Raw genomic sequence first — 19,620 nt, 5'->3', positions numbered from 1 at the left:
GTTACTTTTTTGGGTACTATTTCATATAATTGAAATCTCGCAGTTGTTGGGTATTCTAATATACGACGATCAAAAAGAAAACTCTTTTGCTTTCGAATCCATTTCGAACAATTTTCAATTTTCTCAAGACATAAAAAACAAAAAAAACATAAATTCCTTATTGGGAATTCTGCCTTCTTCATCACCAGTGACAGCATTCCAGACATATCTTTACTCACATTTTCTATTTCATTGTCAGGTCAAAAACGAAAAACAAAATTCCAAAGGTTCTTCTTTAAAAAGTCTCAACTAGAGTAAATACGCGTTGTCACCATGTTTTGAAAAAAGAGTTCTTGAAAAATGCAACAAAAAAGCACTAATTGCAACGTTTTTGGAGACGTATGAAAAATACAGGAAACAGACAATATCATAATAAAACCTGAAAAGGGTCTTCTAAACTATGAATTGCAAAAATCAACTGTTGGATATCAAAAAGAAACTATTAATCAAACTATCCCTCAAAACACAAACTTCGAAAGCAATTGATAATCTACTTGTGAGATAGGAGACGTCAAAAGGCAACAATCGTGTTGATCCTTCACTGGAAATTTACCAACCACAAATGACACCCCAATTTGCCAAGCAATTAATAATATCTGACTGTACTTTTCCGCAAAAATATAACTGCATGAAACATAGCAGCAGACAGCAACCCACTCATATTCATCTGCAACAATTTCTTATATGCATGATTGCTATTCTTTTTGAGCCAAAACGGAGACATAAATTATACATGTCGGTCATAATTCAGTTGACAATGATGTTTTTAAGCAGGAGGCAGCAACTCAACTCAAAAAACAGTCAATAAGGTATGCTATATGCAAAACCTCATTGTGTTGCTATGTGCAAAATTTTTTCGGTAAACCCGGTTGTGATGGACGAAAAACAAACAACGCGGAAACATATAAACCCAATGATTATCTGGAACGGATATGTCTGGAGCTTGATGGTTCCTATCTTTGGTAACGGATTGAGGTCTTGGAAAATGCTCTATCAATTGACGGTATTTGTTTCGATTTAGTTCATCCAAAAAATTGCAAAATAGAAAATCTGGTCAAAAACATACGTCACCATAATATAACACAAAATCTCCAAGCATCACAAAATACAATTTCAACTCGTAAATCAGGAATTAATTTGAATTTTGCCCGAGTTTAGTGTCTTTCTTTTTAATCCTTTTTGACTGACTGGTTCGTTTTAGGAAAGACCAAGTATACATTAAGCGACGTTACCTAGCTCAAATAAGCAAAAAACATGAAAATTTTGAAAAAGTGCTAATTTATTCCCAGAGAATGGTGATTTTGTTATTCAATGCGGCTGTTCGTGGCATTTCAGCGTTTCCTAAAAAAAAGTTCATTCCTTTTGTTGACATAGAAAAAAAACCTGGACCCTTTGATGCTTCAAAATTTTTTATTTCGGATGAGGCTCTCTTTTTGCGCTCATAATTGCATTAATTTTCTTCCTTTCAATGGTGGCAGCATTCAAAATAAGTATCAAGATATAGCAATTTTGCTTCACTAGCTGGACTCGGAAACTATTGTTACAGTAACTAAAACTTGAATGGGCGATGAAAAAAGCTTAAATATAAGCATCAGCGCTGGACACAATTTATTGGATGAAGTAGGGTCTAACAAACAAAAGCAGCTAAGAGTGAGGGTGTAGGATTATGGATTCCTACGGAAAATAATTTTAAATGCAGAAGAGAATTGATGTGGCCGGAAGTAGGCAATATATTTGCTAAATTTTCTCATTAACATCTCCTATTGTCCACGTCAAAACATGGGTGACTTCTTTTAAGAAAAATTATATGCCAAGATTTCAAATACGTTCTCAACTGCAGATAAAAATACTCTTACTTTTGTTTATAACATTGATTTGATGAGTATAAGCGGGCAGAAAAGTCTTCATAATTTTGCAGCGGGACTAGGATTACAGTTATCTAACATTGCAATTCCTTGACGCATAGGTAAAAATAAGAGAAGGTTGAATGATCAGTGTTTATCGACAAATGAGCAAATCAATAGTTGAAAAATCTGCATACTTTTCTTCGATAATGAGCATAAATTTATAATTCTTCAGGTAAAACATTTTTGTTAGAGATTAAACAAAACTGCTTTATCAGTTAATTTACAAACGCTTTGTCGTTGAAATATAATCTTTCATATAATAGAAATATACTCTTTCATATAATTGAAATCTCGCAGTTGCTGGGTATTCTAATATACGACGATCAAAAAGCTAAACTTTCTGCATTTGAATCCATTTCGAACATTTTTCAATTTTTTATAGACGTCGAAAACAAAAAAAACATGAATTTCCTATTGGGAATTTTGCCTGCTTCATCACCAGTGAGAGCATACCAGACATATTTCCTCTCACATTTTTTATTTCATTGTCAAGTCACAAACGAAAAACAAAATTCTAAAGGTTCTCTTTCAAAAAGTCTCAACTAGAGTAAATACGCGTTGTCACCATGTTTTGAAAAAAGAGTTATTGAAAAATGCAACAAAGAAGTACTAATTGCAACGTTTTTGGAGACGTATGAAAAATACAGGAAAGAGACAATATCTTAATAAAACTTGAAAAGGGTCTTCTAAACTATGAATTGCAAAAATTAACTGTTGGATATCAAAAAGAAACTATTAATCAAACTATCCCTCAACACTCAAACTTCGAAAGCAATTGATAATCTACTTGTGAGACAGGAGACTTCAAAAGGCAACAATCGCGTTGATCCTTCACTGAAAACTTACCAACCACAAATGATACCCCAATTTGCCAAGCAATTAATTATATCTGACTGTACTTTTCCGCAAAAATATAACAGCATGAAACTTAGCAGCAGACATCAACCCACTCATATTCATCTGCAACAATTTCTTTTATGCATGATTGCTATTCTTTTTGAGCCAAAACGGAGACATAAATTATACATGTCGGTCATAATTCAGTTGACAATGGTGTTTTTAAGCAGGAGGCAGCAACTCAACTCAAAAAACAGTCAATAAAGTATGCTATATGCAAAAACTTAATTGTTGCTATGTGCAAAAATTTTTTGGTAAAAACGGTTGCTATGGAAAAAATACAAACAACGCGGAAACATATAAACCCAATGATTATCTGGAAAAGATATGTCTGGAGCTTGATGTTTCCTATCTTTGGTAACGGATTGAGGTCTTGGAAAATGCTCTATCAATTGACGATATTTGTTTCGATGGAGTTCATCCAAAAAACTGCAAAATAAAAAAATCTGGTCGAAAACATACGTCACCATATAATAACACAAAATCTCCCATTATCACAAAATACAATTTCAACTCGTAAATCAAAAAATAATTTGAATTTTGCCCGAGTTTAGTGTCTTTCTTTTTAATCCCTTTTTGACTGACTGGTTCGTTTTAGGAAAGACCAAGTATACATTAAGCGACGTTACCTAGCTCAAATAAGCAAAAAACATGAAAATTTTGAAAAAGTGCTAATTTATTCCCAGAGAATGCTGATTTTGTTATTCACTGCGGCTGTTCGTGGCATTTCAGCGTTTCCTAAAAAAGTTTATTCCTTGTGTTGACATAGAAGCAAAACCGGGACCCTTTGATGCTTCAAAATTTTTTACTTCGGATGAGCCTCTCTTTGGCTCTCATAACTGCATTAAATTTCTTCCTTTCAATGGTGGCAGCATTCAAAATAAGTATCAAGATACAGCAATTTTTCTTCACTAGCTGGACTCGGAAACTATTGTTAGAGTAACTAAAACTTGGATGGGCGATGAACAAAGCTTAAATATAAGCATCAGCGATTGACACAATTTATTGGATGAAGAAGGGTCTAACAAACAAGAGCAGCTAAGAGTGGGGGTGAGGGATTATGGATTCCTACGGAAAATAATTTTAAATGCAAAACTCTTACTTTTGTTTATAACCTTGATTTGATGAGTATAAGCGGGCAGAAAAGTCTTCATAATTTTGCAGCGGGATTAGGATTACAGTTATCTAACATTGCAATTCCTTTACGCATAGGTAACAATAAGAGAAATTTGAATGATGAGTGTTTTTCGACAAATGAGCAAATGAATAGTTGAGAAACCTGCAATACTTTTCTTCGATAATGAGCATAATTTTATAAATCTTCAGGTCAAACATTTTTGTTAGAGGTTAAACAAAAATTGTTCATCAGGTAATTCACAAAAAATTTTTGTCGTTGAAAAATTTAATACCAATCTATCTCTTCCAGGTTGGAGAAGAGCTTATCAACAAAGAAACTGCAATGAAATCCTTGCAGAGTTTAACAAATTGTTTGACACCACTGAATAAAAACGCAACAACAGCAGTGAAATGAATTTCCAATAAAGAAAAATACCACTACAGAAAAATACTGGGTTAAAAAAGAAATTACAAAGAGTTGCTGAGAAATATCGACACTTCCAGACCTACAAAGTGACAAAAAGTGCTGGTTCATTTTAGTCAGCTACAAAATCATTGTTTAGAGAATTTGTTAAATCTGAAACCTGAAAAGAGAAATGGCAATTCATTAAGAAAGAAAATTCGAAAAGAAAATTAACCGTCCGAATATTACTGATTATGTTGAAAATCGTCAAAAACGAAAGAACAAAGGTCAAGCTTTAAGGTTACCAACAGACGGGCGTTTAACTTTAGACCTTTTAACTTGAGGGAAATTTATAAAGTTAATGAAAACCTAGACAACAACACAGCTGCAGAGCCGATATACAAAGAATGCTAGGGTATTTAAATCCAGAATATATGCAGGGTGAACAAATCTTCAGATTGTAATAAACGATTGTTTTCAAGTGCAACTTGTTCCTACAATTCTAAAGGGAACACACATCACACCAGTTTTTTAAAAAAGGAGATGTTGCTGTTGTATCTAATTATCGTCCAATTTCCTTAAAACCAACATTTGCGAATTCTTTCGAAAAACTTTTACTTATTCAGTTCTTAGAATATCTTGAAAAATGCTTTCTTGAACAGAATACAATTCCGCTTCCAATATAGAAAGTCGTCTACTGACGCTGTGTTTTATTTTATTGAAAAAAAAAATAGCAAATCTGGAAGATAACCACGACACAGGGGCTGTGTTCTTGGATCCTGCTAAAGCTTTTAATTCAATTTCATATGAGATCATTTTCAACAAAACAAAAAATCTCTCTCTCTCTCTCAATCAAAAATTTTACTCTTCAAACCTTTTCCCACAAATAAAAAACAATGCGAAAAATTGGGTATCTACTCGTTAGATAAAATAACTATTAATCATAAAGTTCCAAAAGGAACTGTGTTAGGACCTCTTAACTTTCCGTCATATGTCAAAAGTTTTTCTGAAAAACTGGGAAGTGAAAAAAATATTGTTCAATTTTGCGCTAGATTTGTATGCAAATTAGTAAGTAATGAAAATATTTCATTAAAAACTGAAAAAGTATTATAGCAAACAGGCATAGTACCTAACAGAGAATCAACTCACATTAAATGCCGATAAAACAGAGATGTTTTCTTTTCACATGGTACTTATTCGGATCCAGAGTTTACTTTTAATGGAGAAGTTACCAAACCCGCTCAAGCTTGTCGTTATATTGGGGTACAAATTGATTCATATCTATTCTTTGAAAATCATCTGAACTCAGTTTTGAGCAAAATCTCTAATGCAAATCGTATCTTGAAAGAAATCAAACGCCTTCAAATGTAAGAGTTGGTGTTTTTCAGGTCAATTGTACTCTTTCATATTTCTTTCAAAGGGGTGTTCCTCCAAACTCTTACAGAAAAGAACATACACGCATAAATAGGCAAATGGGGATTAAGAGTTTGTTTTTTTTTGACAGAGGTTTGACCAATCAACTGATCTTCTCATTAAGGATCGTATCCTGCCAAACTCATTCTTTATCTCGAAAGTTAGCCTAATGAAGCTACAAACTCATAGAAGACTCTGGGAAACATCCAAAAATTTTAAATTGTTTACTAGTCACCAAAGCGCTACACGAAACAAGAGAACAAATCAAATTTTTATAAAAAAAAAGAGAACGAAAATGAATTTGAGTAACAAATCTTTGATCTTGAAAAACGTTCGAAAATGGAACAAGTAGCCTCTTCAAAAAGAAGTTTTAACTGTAAAATTTGCTTTAAAAATGTTTTAACCAAAATTTTGCTCGATCAGCAGAAGAAAGTACCCGTTAATAGACAAATATGAGCCCTCAAATCATTTTTTAACTATGAGAACTAACAGCCACAATTTTAAGATGATTATATCAATAACAATACTGATACTGTAATTAAATTATTTAACACTTGAAAGCATGTTGATATCTAATCTTAGGGTTATAATCAGAATAATTTAGATGTTTAAAAGAATTACCAAACGAGTGGGAGGAGTGTTGTCGTGGGTCCGATGATAGATAATCTGGAATCAACGAAAAAAACAATAAATTCTGAATATCAACGCATGCAGAAAGCCAGAAAGTCTTGGGCATAAGCACTTACGGGACGTTTCGGACGGTCTGGACGTACTTTATTTTGGTCTTGGGCTTCAGCCCTGATACAGATGGAATCTTATTTAATGATTGATTGAATTATTCTCATAAAAAGACCAAGTTTGAACAAAGATCTGAAAGTGACTCACTAGTTCAACTAGTTTTGATTTTGAATTCACTACTTAAAATTTGAATTCTCTATTTGTTGGAAAAAGTTTGTTGAAGCGCCCGTCAGACACAATTTGTTGTGATAAAAACAAATTTTCATTTATTTTTGGTTTATTTGAGTATAATTTAATAATAATTAATTAATAATTATGGCTCATGCGTTATCGCAGCGGTACATCATTAGGCCTAAAGTAGCCTGTTTGTAGAATTTAAAATTCAGCTAAGGTGGTTCGGGGGGCGTGGCCTCTACATTCCAAAAAGTTTTGAAAATAATTCCTAAGTATTGTTCCTCTCTAAGTTAGCGCTCTAGGCGACTTTAATTCTCTTGAAGACCTTCTGCTCAAACTAACTTATAAAAAAAGTTAACTTACACCAGCTAACTTCTAATACTTATGCCTATTGAGAAAATTATATCAAACACAAGCCGAAATCTATCTACGAACTCTCTGTCTTACCAACAGAAAGGAGAGACTTCACTTACAAAATTGAATCGAAAAGAAGCTATGAAAATCTACAAAAACTAAGCGGTATATATACTCCGCAAAGGTAAATAATAGAGATATAATCAAGTCCGATTTCTTTTTATAATCTAATCTTAGGTGAAAAAATCCTAAAAACAACATGGTTGAATTAAGTTTATCCCCAATTTGGTAGGTCACCTCTAATTTCAGCTGAGAAATCTTAAGTTTCATTAAAGGTTCTAAGTCCGCTCAGTTTAGACAATGTTAGAACTTTTATTACTATCAAGATCATTATTTTTTGAATAAACCACTTATAAAGTCCTAACTTACTTAGCCATTGTTATTTCACTCTAATTTAATACAAAACTTCTGAGAAATAACCCAAGGTTAGTACTGCGCTATAATTTTTTTTTGTTTTTCTTAAGATATCTTAAGACAGAAATTCCATATCTACACCACCCTCTCGGACTTGACCATTCGCCCGAATAGTTACAAAATTCAAATTACAAGAAATAGACATGAAAAAAATTATACACTGCACTCTATTTAGAATCATTTGGAAAACAGTTGTTTCGCAAGTTTCTCTCCGTGTGTCTCTAATCTTTCCAATGGTCAACAATCTACATAACTCCAAAGGTTTCAACGCATTGCCCATCCAAGTCTTAGACTCTCCTCAGCACCACATTGTTGTTTGTACATTGTTATTCTACAAGGGTGCGTTGAACCCCCTTCCAGTGGTGAGTGTCTGGTTCGTGATTGAAGACGATTCTGACGATGTCGGTAAACATGTTGTCGTAGATCTATTGTGAGCACCTGTTCTTTCTTGCTTTGAACCACAACGCCACTTTATGTCTTGTCCTTCGCTGGAGTTAGCAGCGCACCAGCCACTACAAAATTGCTTTGAATGTTGTCAACGTGCAAGAATGAAAATAACTCTCCTTGAAAAAAATCCAACAGTATCAACGTACACAAAGTACATTTTACATACAAATAAAAGACTGCAAACTTCCTAGAGACTTTATTACTGACTAAATCAAAGTTGGTACTGATCAAGTTGTATTCTCGAGAACGTAACTTGGCTCTTTTCTAAATCTTTATTCGATCTCTGAGTTTACACCAACTCTGACGAATAATCCCAACAACTTAGAAATATTGTAACAAAGGAAAGAGTTTTAGCGCGGAAAACAACAAAGACTGTACAGCAAGAAAGTGAATTCATATTCAAGAAATTTGGTCGACAACAATTACTCCACAGAAAACGTTCACAACAAAAGCGGTCAAAGATTCGCCCTTTGGATAATCGTGCCCGGAAATCTATCGTTTTTCGGGGGGCGGTTAACCGATAATATCAATCGAGGAATGATATAAACAGAGAATCTAGGCTTTTGCTATGATGAAACATTCGATTATTCAACTGGTTAATAAGGAGAAAGAAAAGAATTAACAACTTAACGCTTAATTAGGAAAAATCTTAAACAGTAAAAGCAATTTTCAAATTTAATTTTAACACCTCACAAACAGTTCACAAATTTCTGAAATATCATCAGCAGAACTTTAATATCCTAAAATTCCAATCAAAAATTCCCCTATTCAATCCGTGTCACCAATGTAGAATTTAAAATTCAGCTAAGATGTTTCGGGGGCCTTAGCCTCTAACAAGATTGAAAATAATTACTAAGTACTGTTTTTCTCTAAGTTAGCTCTCTAGGCGTCTTTAATACTCTTAAAGACCTTCTGCCCTAACTAACTTATAAAGAAAAACGGGCTCAATCCTATACGTAGAAAAAGTTAACCTTCACCATTTAACTTCTAGTACTTATGCTTACTGAGAAAATTATATCAAAACAAGCCGAAATGTAACTACGATCTGTATGTCTTACCAACAGAAAGGAGATACTTGAATTACAAAATTAAATTGAAAAGAAACTCTGAAAATCTACAAAAATCAAGCGGTATATATACTCCGCAAAAGTAAATAATAGAGATATAATAAAGTCCAATTTCTTTTTATAAATTAATTTTACGCGAAAAAGTCCCAAAAATCACATGGTTGAGTTAAGTTTATCCCCAATTTGGTAAAAAACCTCTAATTTCAGCTGCGAAATCTTAAGTTTCATTAAAGTTTCTAAATCCGTTCCGTTTGGACAAAGTCGGAACTGTCAATACTATCAAGATCAATATTTGTTGAATAAACCGCTTATAAAGTCCTAACTTACTTAGCCATTGTTCTTTCATTCTAAATTAATTCGAAGCTTCTGAGAAATAACCCAAGATTAGTACTTTGCAATACTTTTCTAAGTGTTCTTATTTTTCTTAAGATATCTTAAGACAGAAATTCCATTTCTACACTGTTCTCAGCTCCGTTTTTTTCTTATTTATTTCGTAGCACCTAGTGTTACTTAGGTTTTGACAATTGTTGCCACATTTGCTACAAATATAAGCATTTTGCGCGTTTTCGTCTTTTTAACCAGTTGAAGTCCAAGTTCGCAACAGTTGTTTCTCGTATTGACTACTCGTTTCTACTTGTTTCTCAAGAAAATAAACAGCATTCTCATGAAAAAATTTGTTTCCAATAGAAAAGTTACCTTGAGCAATTACGAAACTGAGTTTCCTCTTGAATCTGAACAGCTTTAGCAATCTTTGTAACATTGAATGTAAATATTTGATCAAAATCACGCCAAGATCACAAGCCGAATAAATCTAAACGGAAAGCTTTGTTTAAAGGTAAATTTAAGGGAAATCCGTTAACCGGATTTAACCTGGGTCATTAAATCCCAGGTTGAGGTCCAGACCCAAATTTTTGTCTGATCAGATTTTCCAGACCGAAATTATCTCTGATCAGACTTGCCAGACGGAAATTAATCATGATCAGACTTTTCAGATCCAATTTACCTCTGATCAGACTTTCCAGACACAAAGGGTCTCTGATCGGACTTTTCAGACCGATGCCGTTCTGATCGGACCATCTTCAGACCATAGTCCAGACTCAAATTCGGACCGTTGCTCAGACCTTGATGAGACTATGATCAGACTCAAGTGCGCTCGAAATATTTAATTCATCTAAAGAAAGTTCAATTATAAAAGTATTGCTAATGAAAACGAAACCCAACTGATGAGAACAAGTTTTTTTAGTGTACCATTTAGTGTATATTTCTGACTAAATGGATGAGTTTAGACATCTTTCCATAATAAACATTGTGGCCTCCAGTTTATCAAAATTTCCTCTGAAGGGGACCGGATTTTGCTATCAGCTGGACTCATTTTTTTATCAGAGCTATTGGACTTTAGATGAGTCTCTGATCAGAACGTGCTTGCTTTATTGTTGGTCAAATTTTTTCAGTAAAAAACAACAAAAAATGAAAAAATAATGCGCTCGAAATGGTTCCTGCTCAGACCCAATTGCGCTCAAAAACATTTCTCATAGGACCCAAGTGCGCTCGAAGAGGTTATGATCAGACCCTATTGCGCTCGAAGTTGCCTCTGATCAGACCCAAGTGCGCTCGAAGAGGTTATGATCAGACCCAAGTGCGCTCGAATTCGCCAATGATCAGACTTTTCAGGCCAAATTGACCTCTGATCAGACCATCACCAGACCATCGTCCGGACTGCAGTGCTCTCGAACTTCCGTCCAGACCCTGTAATTTCGGTCTGGGAACACACGGGTGTGCGCTGGACTGGGTCTGATCATAAACCAATTTGGGTCTGGACCTCAACCTGGGATATTCCAAAAGGAACTCTTTTTAACCAAACGTTTTCAGGTCGATACGGAAGTGAACGCGGAAGAAAAATCAACATTAATTACAACACATTTGTGGCAAAGAGATGTGGAGTTTTTGTCGCAATATTTTTACTCTGCTTTTGTTATAAACCTAGCGGTACTCACGTTGAAGAGAATGGACACAGTGGGCAGCTGTGACTACAAAATGATCGTGAATTATGGTAGCACCACAAAAACCCAAACTATATCTCAACCGGGCGAAGAAATGTCGATCAGTTGCTGCAACTCCGTTTGTTATCAGACTAGTTGTAATTTGGGCAAAATGTTTACGATTCCCTCCTGTTTTGTAATTTTCTGACATTGATGAGATTTCAGTGAGAGAAAACAAAAGAAACGCTCTTTGAAAGCAGTTCATATTGACCTCAATTTTGATAGATGTGCTTTTGCTGTTTACTTAGATATTACTTTGATTCTAATACAAACTCAGAGATCAATATTGGTTATTTTCGGTCCACTAAACAGCGCAAGTTTTCTTTAACGCATAAAACTTTCATTAACAAAGATTCTTTGTGAGGCAAGCAAAGGATAATTGTTCATGTTCGGGGCGATCAATTTTTTTATTTTCAATTGTGACGATTTGATAAAATTTAAATTTTTCTGAAGTGAAAAAGCCCAAGCAAAGCATAAATAGCCAATTTAATTCCAGCAGACGTGTTAAAATATTACACTACAGTTCATGTCGAGACCTGTTTGGTTTCAAATATGCAAAACATTTCACCTCATGGGTATGACGTATGCATGAAACTACATGCTTTTACTATATGAAACTATATGAGACTATATGACCTGATTATGGAGGAGAATGGGCCCTGGATAAAAAGGAATGGATCTTTTTTGTTTGTGCCCCCCAGCTTAGTGGGCGCATTTTATTTGCACCCCCCCCCCCCCCCCCACAGACGCACGCGCCATATTTTTACAGAATGATTTACTGTGTAATGACACGTGCTCAGTAACTGGGGGGCGCAAAACGTACTGGGGAGGGGGGCACAAACGAAAAAGATCCAAAGGAATATATATTTTTTTCTGATCGTGAGGTATTTGCAACGATTATGGAAGGAGTGAAACAGTTATAATACAAACTTGTCGTTTCCACTTTATTGGTCTAAATAATATATATTTACCATTTAGAATTATACCATTTGTTAACCTCGCCCGATCAACAAATAATTTCAATCAAGGTCAACATAATTATAATTTGCACGCTCTTTAACAAACACAAACAAAGATTTATCTGTTCCAATTATATATTTCAGAAATAGTTTTTACAGTATTTTTGAGCCCAATATGAAATTAATTGCAATTCTGTTAATTTTTTGTTGTACAATTGAGACCATAATTTCTATTCAATTTCTCAAAGCCTCTTCCGAAAACAAACATGAAGACTCAAACATAACTGCAATAGAAAAAAGCGCTGTAAGTTTAATTGTAAATGGAGCAGCAAGTCGCCAGCGTCTATTTTACGCCAGAATTAGATTCCACTTTAATTCTAATGTGTTCTGTGGTGCCGCAATTTTAGACGAGAGGTTTGTGATGACTGCAGCGCATTGTGTCTACTCCAGTCATCGTAAGACAAGTAGTTTCTTTTGAAAAATTTTTGGGGATCTTTTCCGTTTGTGACCCCCCCCCAACCGTTTAGTGGGCGCATATTATTTACATCCCCTCCCGACGCACGTGCCATATTTTTACCAATTGATATAATGGTGGGGGGGGGGGGGGTTCATAACGTCCTGGGGGCACAAACAGAAATGATCCGTTTTCTGGTATTCACCTGAACAGGCGATTTTTTACATTCCTACATCTCCCACCAGTTTTAAATTGTAGTTTTAAAAAGCTCTTGACTGGTCAAATTGTCACGTCACAATGTTAAGGAATGTGCGGTACACAAAGAATTTGTACCAAATCATTCTAGATTAAGTTGGCCTTAAAAATTGCAGTTCATTCATATCATTTAAGTTTACCTTCGTCTGGAGGAAGTCATTTGTTCAAGTTGTTCAAACTCCGTCTGGAAAAAGTAATTTATTCATGTTGTTCGTTCTTTCCATATTCTGAATCAATCAATTCTTATTTACAATCACTTTAATAATTTTAAAATTCTGTTATTCTCCACAATTTATTTGAGCTGAAATCTCAGAATAGTAGAATAATCTCCAGTTTCCAGGAGCTGATTAAGCCTGAATAGAATTTTATAGACTTTCTAAATAAAATAGAAATCTTAAAACGAAATATAAACCTAACCTGGATTTGTAAACAAATCCGTCACTAAGGCAAATTAGACAAAATTGCAGCATGTTTGATACTGTCTTTCTAAGATAACACATGCCGTAGTACTGGCGCTCTGTATTGAACCGTTTTGGACAAAACCTATATTGGAACCCTTTTTTGCTGGGAAAGATGGCGCGTCCTTTTACAGTTTGCAATTTTGGCAAAAGAAATAATCTCAATAGACGTTATCGGAGAAGCTCCATCGGACAAGGTAGTTTTGCCTCCGGAAGTACTCAGCGAGGAAAAACTTCACAAAAGAACGGCACCAAGTGAACATTGTTGCGCAATCCGAAGTGAGCAACTCAAAAAGTGTGGTTTATTGAAAATCAGAAGATCGAAAATGCTGGTATGTTGTGTGGTGATCACCAAATGAAAATATTTGATAGTAAATATGTTTACGTGACTTTCAGCGGAAGAACGTCGGATTTTTAGTTCTCAAGAATCGAATCATGAAATTGAAATGATGACAACAGAAAAGCTCTGCTTGATGATATATTTACGAAACAACGCAATTTCATGTTAGATTGGTTTTTTATCCAAAACAGAAAACAACAGAGGGGAGAAACATTTTAAAAAATCTTTTGTTTCCCTCCACCAATTGTGATTTTGGCGGTCACGAGCAATCAATTATGCGAGATGCATCCATCACAATATGCTTGACATGGAAATGCAGTGGCAATTGCTGAAGCAGACGATTACGCCTTAAAAAGCATTAGAGATAGCAATCAACATTTAAGGAGGAGCGTATCCAGGGTCAACTAAAAATAGCCGGAACTTCCAACCATAGTCGGCATGCGTGAACAAATCCAACATTCAATAACATACAAAGAAATTGGAACGTTTGTTCAAGTACTGATCTCCAAACAGAATAAAAAACCACGGCCGAATGCTTATGAAAACGGTTGCATTACGTGATCAGCGGGTTACTGACAAAGGTGTTCCGCAAAAGGGCAAATTTGCAAGAACTATGAAACAAAAAACCACTTTGCTAAGGATTGCAAAAAAGTCAGAACCTGGAAACCTAACCCACAAAGGAACAAGAAGTGCCCAAAAAATTGGTCCACAAATGTATTAAAAACCGATGATGAGAATAATAGAAAAAATTTACCCAAATGTCATTTTGCCAAATTGATGCTGAGGATACAAATTTAGCCAATCAATTATATCCCCGCTAGAATCAAAAACATCGGCAATACTCTTACTCTCAGCACCTAAAAAACATACGCAATTGAGGTCCTGTTTGGGTTTTGGATCATTATCCTGATAAACAAATACCCAAATTATCACAAATATGATATTCAATTGGGCTACTACTACTCCAGAAGCAAACTTAATTGTTAGGAAATATAGATTTGAAACATTTTTCCATTATTTTATTAATAAAGTCACAAAGTATTTCAAAATGTGGAAGCTCGTGGTCCCCGAGATGTTGATGAAGGCGTCCTGCAAGAGGGAAAATTGCAGGAGCTGTGAAACACAAATCCATTTTGCTTAAGATTGTAAAATTAAGAAACTGGAACCCAAAGCCACGGATGTACAACGTTGAACGCTTATAATCTGACACAGCAACTGTGGGAAATCAAGTCCATGAGCAAATAAACCAAAACAATTCACTGATGCAGAAGCATAGCATATACATCGGCAAATGCGATTCGGATTATGGGGAGAAAGATGATTACTGCGTGGCGTTATTTTCCGACATTGACAACTTCCGCAAAGTTGAACCTGTCAACCTACAAGTTCAATTTGTGAAAATCAAGTCAAAAGCGTTGTTGGGTTCGTGTAGCGTGTGCAAGATTGTTCATCAGAGTTTGGCCGGTGCTAAAATCGAGGGGTCAATCTGAGCTATTGGTTAATGACTCCACCTACAACTGACTTGGAATCTTCTGTCTATTTGTTCAAGACCATTGGCGTAATCAAAAAAGCAATCAAGTGTAACGATTGGACCTCAAAGGACGTCAAAATTAAAGTCCTAAAAGATTAGCACTGGCTCCATATTAGAAGAGATCTGTTTGCTCAGTTTGGCTCAGTCTGGCTCGTTAAATCATTCAAAAAAAATTAAACTCAAATTGAAGGCCCTTTGAAAACACAAATCGTTCAAGATTTTTCCTGATCTTCTTCACGCGTTGGTAAGTCCAATGAACACATAGTAATGTCTATTTTTCATAAAAACTAGAGTCCAATAGATCAAGAGGGACGCAGAGTCCCGATTAAACTACAAGATCTGCTTCAAAAACTTTAAATGATGATTGATGAAAAGCACATAATAAAGTTACATAGTTTTTCTTATTGGAAATTTTATATCTCTAAATGTTATGACTGTAAAAGAGGACAAATCAGTTAAACTTGCATGACTCAAAAATTTTAAAGAATTGTCCAAAAAAACTAGTTAGCAAATCCCAGATATTGTCAATTTAACAGTAACAAATCATCAAAATTTTGAAGTAAGCTCAACAATTGAAAGTGCCTGATTTAGAAAACTGGATTTGAAGCAACCAAACAATCAATTCATATTAGATCCGAGAACGTCTGGTCATTGCAACTTCAACTTTATTAGAGGCGAAACCACTTAGCCTTAAGGTTTGTAGCCAAGAAGTACAGAATTAAAAGAAATGCTAGCAGCATTTCAAAAAGTAATGGGAAAATCACTAATTAGTCTGAAAAAAACTGATTGTTTTTTTTATTAATTTATTATTTCTCTTCGGGGTTCACAAGAAGAGACCAAAAACTTAGTCTATAAGTGTATTAAAAAAAGATGATGATAATATTAGAATAATTTTACCCAAATGTCATTTTGCGAAAACTGATGCTGAGGCTACCATTTTAGCCAATCAAGTATATCCCCGCTTGAATTGAAAACATCGGCAATACCCTCACTCTCAGAACCAAAAAAGCATACGTAATTGAAGTCCTTTTTGGGTTTTGAATCATTATCCTGATAAACTAATACCCAAATTATCACAAATATGACTTTCAATTCGGCTGCTGCTCCAAAAGCAAATTTAATTATCAAGATTTATAGATTTGAAACAATATTCCATTATTATCAACTAAGTCAGAAAGAATTTCAAATTGTGGAAGCTCGTGGTCCCCGTGTTAATGAAGAAATTGTCCCGCAAAAGCGAAAATTTTCAAGACCTATGAAACAAAAAACCACTTTCCCAAAAGTTGTAAAAAAGTAAGAAACTGGAAACATAACCCACAGAAGAAAAACGTTGAAGACACACAATCTTATCCAGCAAAACGGGACGTCATCTCCATGAAGCACGTCAATTACTTGTTTGCTTATTTGAAGATGATGATAACTGTGTGGCATTTTTTTCCGATCTTGACAGCTTCTGCACAGTTGAAACCGTCAATCTACAAGTTTAATTTGGGAAAATCAAGTCCAAAGCGTTGTTGGGTTCGGGTAGCGTGTGCAAGATTGTTCATCAGAGTTTGGCCGGTGCTAAAATCGAGGGGTCAATCTGAGCTATTAGTTTCCAACTTCACCTACGACTGACTTGAAAACTTTCAATCACTTTAATCCAGACCATTGGCATAACCAATACAACAGTCAATTTTAGCGATTGGACTGCAAAGGACGTCAAAGTTAGAGTTGTCGAAGATGAGCATCGGACCAATATTGGAAGAGATCTGTTTGCTCAGTTTGGCTCTTCTTTAAACCATTCAAGACAACTAAACTCAAAGTCAAGACCCTATGAAAACAGAAATAGCTCCAGATTTTCCCTAAGCTTATTTCTGGCTTTAGTAAGTCAACGTTCTGAAAAAATTAAACTCCTACACATCAAAAGGGACGTCGAGTCCCGAGTAATCGACAGGACTTTTTTAAAAAAGAAATTCAAATGTAATTGATGTAATAGCAAACTTACTTGTTAGGAAAGATACAGTTGAAACAAATTTCCATCATATCAAAATTCAGTCACAAAGACAACAGAAAATATACATTACAATCGGAACTTGGAATCACGCGTCCAATACGAAGTTTTTGCTCAGGATTGGGCGCTGCTCTTGAACATCTTCTGCCAACAAGTTGGCTAACAGTAGCATTTGCTCGGCGTTTTCTCAACAAAAATGAGGAACGACATATTGTTAATGAAAAAGATCTTCTTGAAGTGGTTTGTTTTGTAAGATATTTGGAATAATATCTGTTTTTCGATCCCTTCACATGCATTACAGATCATCGAGCACTATTATCTATCATGAAAGAACATTGGTCAAAAAAAAATTGTAATAAAATGTTAACACGTTGGGTGGACGGTTAATGGCGTTTGATTTTAATATTGAGCACATTCTGTGTAAAAAATGGGGCCAGTAGAGAGAGACGAATAGGGCTAGTAGCATTATCAAAGGTGAATCACTGGAACTTTGGGTTTGTAGCATGTTTGTACGGTCTAACAGACATGCCAGCGTCCTTTCAAAACGTAATGGACTATACACTATTTAGTCTAAAAAATTCATTCTTTTTCAAATGACAATTATTTTGATAGTTTTGGTTCACAAATATAGACCCAAAAATTAGTCTGCAAATGTAATAAAATTAGATGAGGACAACATTAGAAAAATTTACCCAAAGGGAATTTTGCGAAAACTGATGCTGAGGCTACAAAATTAGCCAATCAAATAAATCCCCACTATAACAATATTGGCAATACTCTCACTCTCAGCAGCTAAAAAGCATACGCAGTTGAGATCCTTTTGGGGTTTTGTTCCTTATCTTGCTAAACTAACACCCAACTTATCATCTATATGTCCTTCAATTCGGCCTCTACTCCAAAAAACAAACCTATTTCTTATCAATGACTCTCTTGAATAAATTTTCCATTATATTAAAAAACAATTCAGACAACACAATTTATACAATACAATCCGAAATTGGAAACACGCGTCAAATTCGATGGTTCCATTCAGGAGTGTGAGCTGCACTTGAACTGCGTTCGCTTACATGTTGGAAACAGTAGCATTTGCTGCGCGATTCCCCAACAAAATTGAGTAACGGCATATTGTTAATGATTTAGAACTTCTTGGAGTTGTTTGCTTGGTAGGATATCTTAAAAAGTATCTGTTTTGCAATTCTTACAAAATCATTACAGATCATCGAGCATTATTATCTATCATGAAAAAAACGTAGTTCCAATAAATTTAATCATAGCAGGTCAACACGTTGGATGAACGGTTATTAATATTTGATTTTAGTTTTGACAAAATTCTGGTCGATTAAATGGGGCTATTAGACTACATTTTGCGACACCCAAATCAACAAGAAAAAATTTTGACTAATTTTACGAGAAAATTTGGATTGTAACATTTAGCCGCAATTGTGACGCAATCGCAGCAAATTACCCTTTTTCTCCGTTAGCCGCTCAAGCCATTTGCTGGCAAACACACCTACAAACGCATCGACGTTGCGCCTCCCAGTCAATTTAAAAATCAGCGTGACAAATCAATCTCCAAGTGCACCTACCAGTAGTACCAACCTCGTAACCTTTCACTCTACGCCAAACTAAAATGTGATGATCATCGGAAACTCAACTGAAGACATCTCCCTATCTTTTGCCGTTGATATTTTGCGTAAGGAAAGTTTTAAAAATAACCTCGCCAAGTTATTCACCAAATCGTTTTCGGCTGTACTAACCATGAAAGACGCAGTCCTCAAAGAGGTACAAGAGTGCATTCTTTAAACTTATTTCAACCCTTAATTGCATTCTTCTAGCGCCACCATCACATCTTTTTAGGGAGTGGTTTGTACACAAAGGTAAGGCCAAAAGAAAGCCCAAGTCGATTCAATGAACTGTTCGTTCAACTTATACCAGCATACGCAGCAACAATCCACCCTCTTATCATGGGCATGGTCAATTTCGTTGGATTAGCACGGTGGTCGCTGAGAATCCTAATTCGATAAGGCCAACAAAAACCGTGGATAATACAAAATATCCACCTTCCAGTTTGAGAAAAACATCAAACCACCGGTCGAAGAAACGATTTTTAGACTGTCAGTAGTGTCACCACTGGAACCACGAGTTCGGCCAATTTGTGGTCAATACCCAAGTAATGACTAGAGAGATTATGAAAAAGAGAAATCGGCGTGTCCCTTCTTGACACTGAAAATCGAATTTGATCTCAAATTGAAAACCAAACTATATCTTAAATATTTCGTTTCAGCCTTTTATTTTCAATTCAGGCAGTAAAACTATAATGTTGTGTACCATTCGACATGCATTTGGAGTTGAATTTAAATCACAGTGGATTCGCAATGCAATTCCACTTAGCTTTCAACTTTGGAGATTCACTGGGGCTCTACACACACACACACACACACACATATATATATATATATATATATATATATATATATATACATATATATATATTTGAAACAATATTCCATTATTATCAACTAAGTCAGAAAGAATTTCAAATTGTGGAAGCTCGTGGTCCCC

General features: G+C 35.1%; 1 protein-coding gene across 1 annotated transcript in view; it reads right to left on the bottom strand.

Moving 5' to 3' along the window:
* The window catches only part of LOC142358337 (uncharacterized), an 11,961-nt gene extending 660 nt beyond the window's left edge, over positions 1 to 11,301 (bottom strand). Inside the window, exon 1 of the mRNA XM_075409755.1 lies at positions 11,024 to 11,301. Within this exon, the coding sequence (XP_075265870.1) occupies positions 11,024 to 11,273 (250 nt within the window). The 5' untranslated portion in view covers positions 11,274 to 11,301. The remainder of the gene's footprint in view (positions 1 to 11,023) is intronic.
* Positions 11,302 to 19,620: the final 8,319 nt, after the last annotated feature.

Source organism: Convolutriloba macropyga, unplaced genomic scaffold (assembly GCF_964194025.1).
Source record: "Convolutriloba macropyga unplaced genomic scaffold, txConMacr16.3 SCAFFOLD_3856, whole genome shotgun sequence".
Classification (NCBI taxonomy): Eukaryota; Metazoa; Xenacoelomorpha; order Acoela; family Convolutidae; genus Convolutriloba; species Convolutriloba macropyga.
The sequence above is the reverse complement of the archived record's forward strand: the minus strand, read 5'-3'. Positions and strand labels throughout refer to the sequence as shown.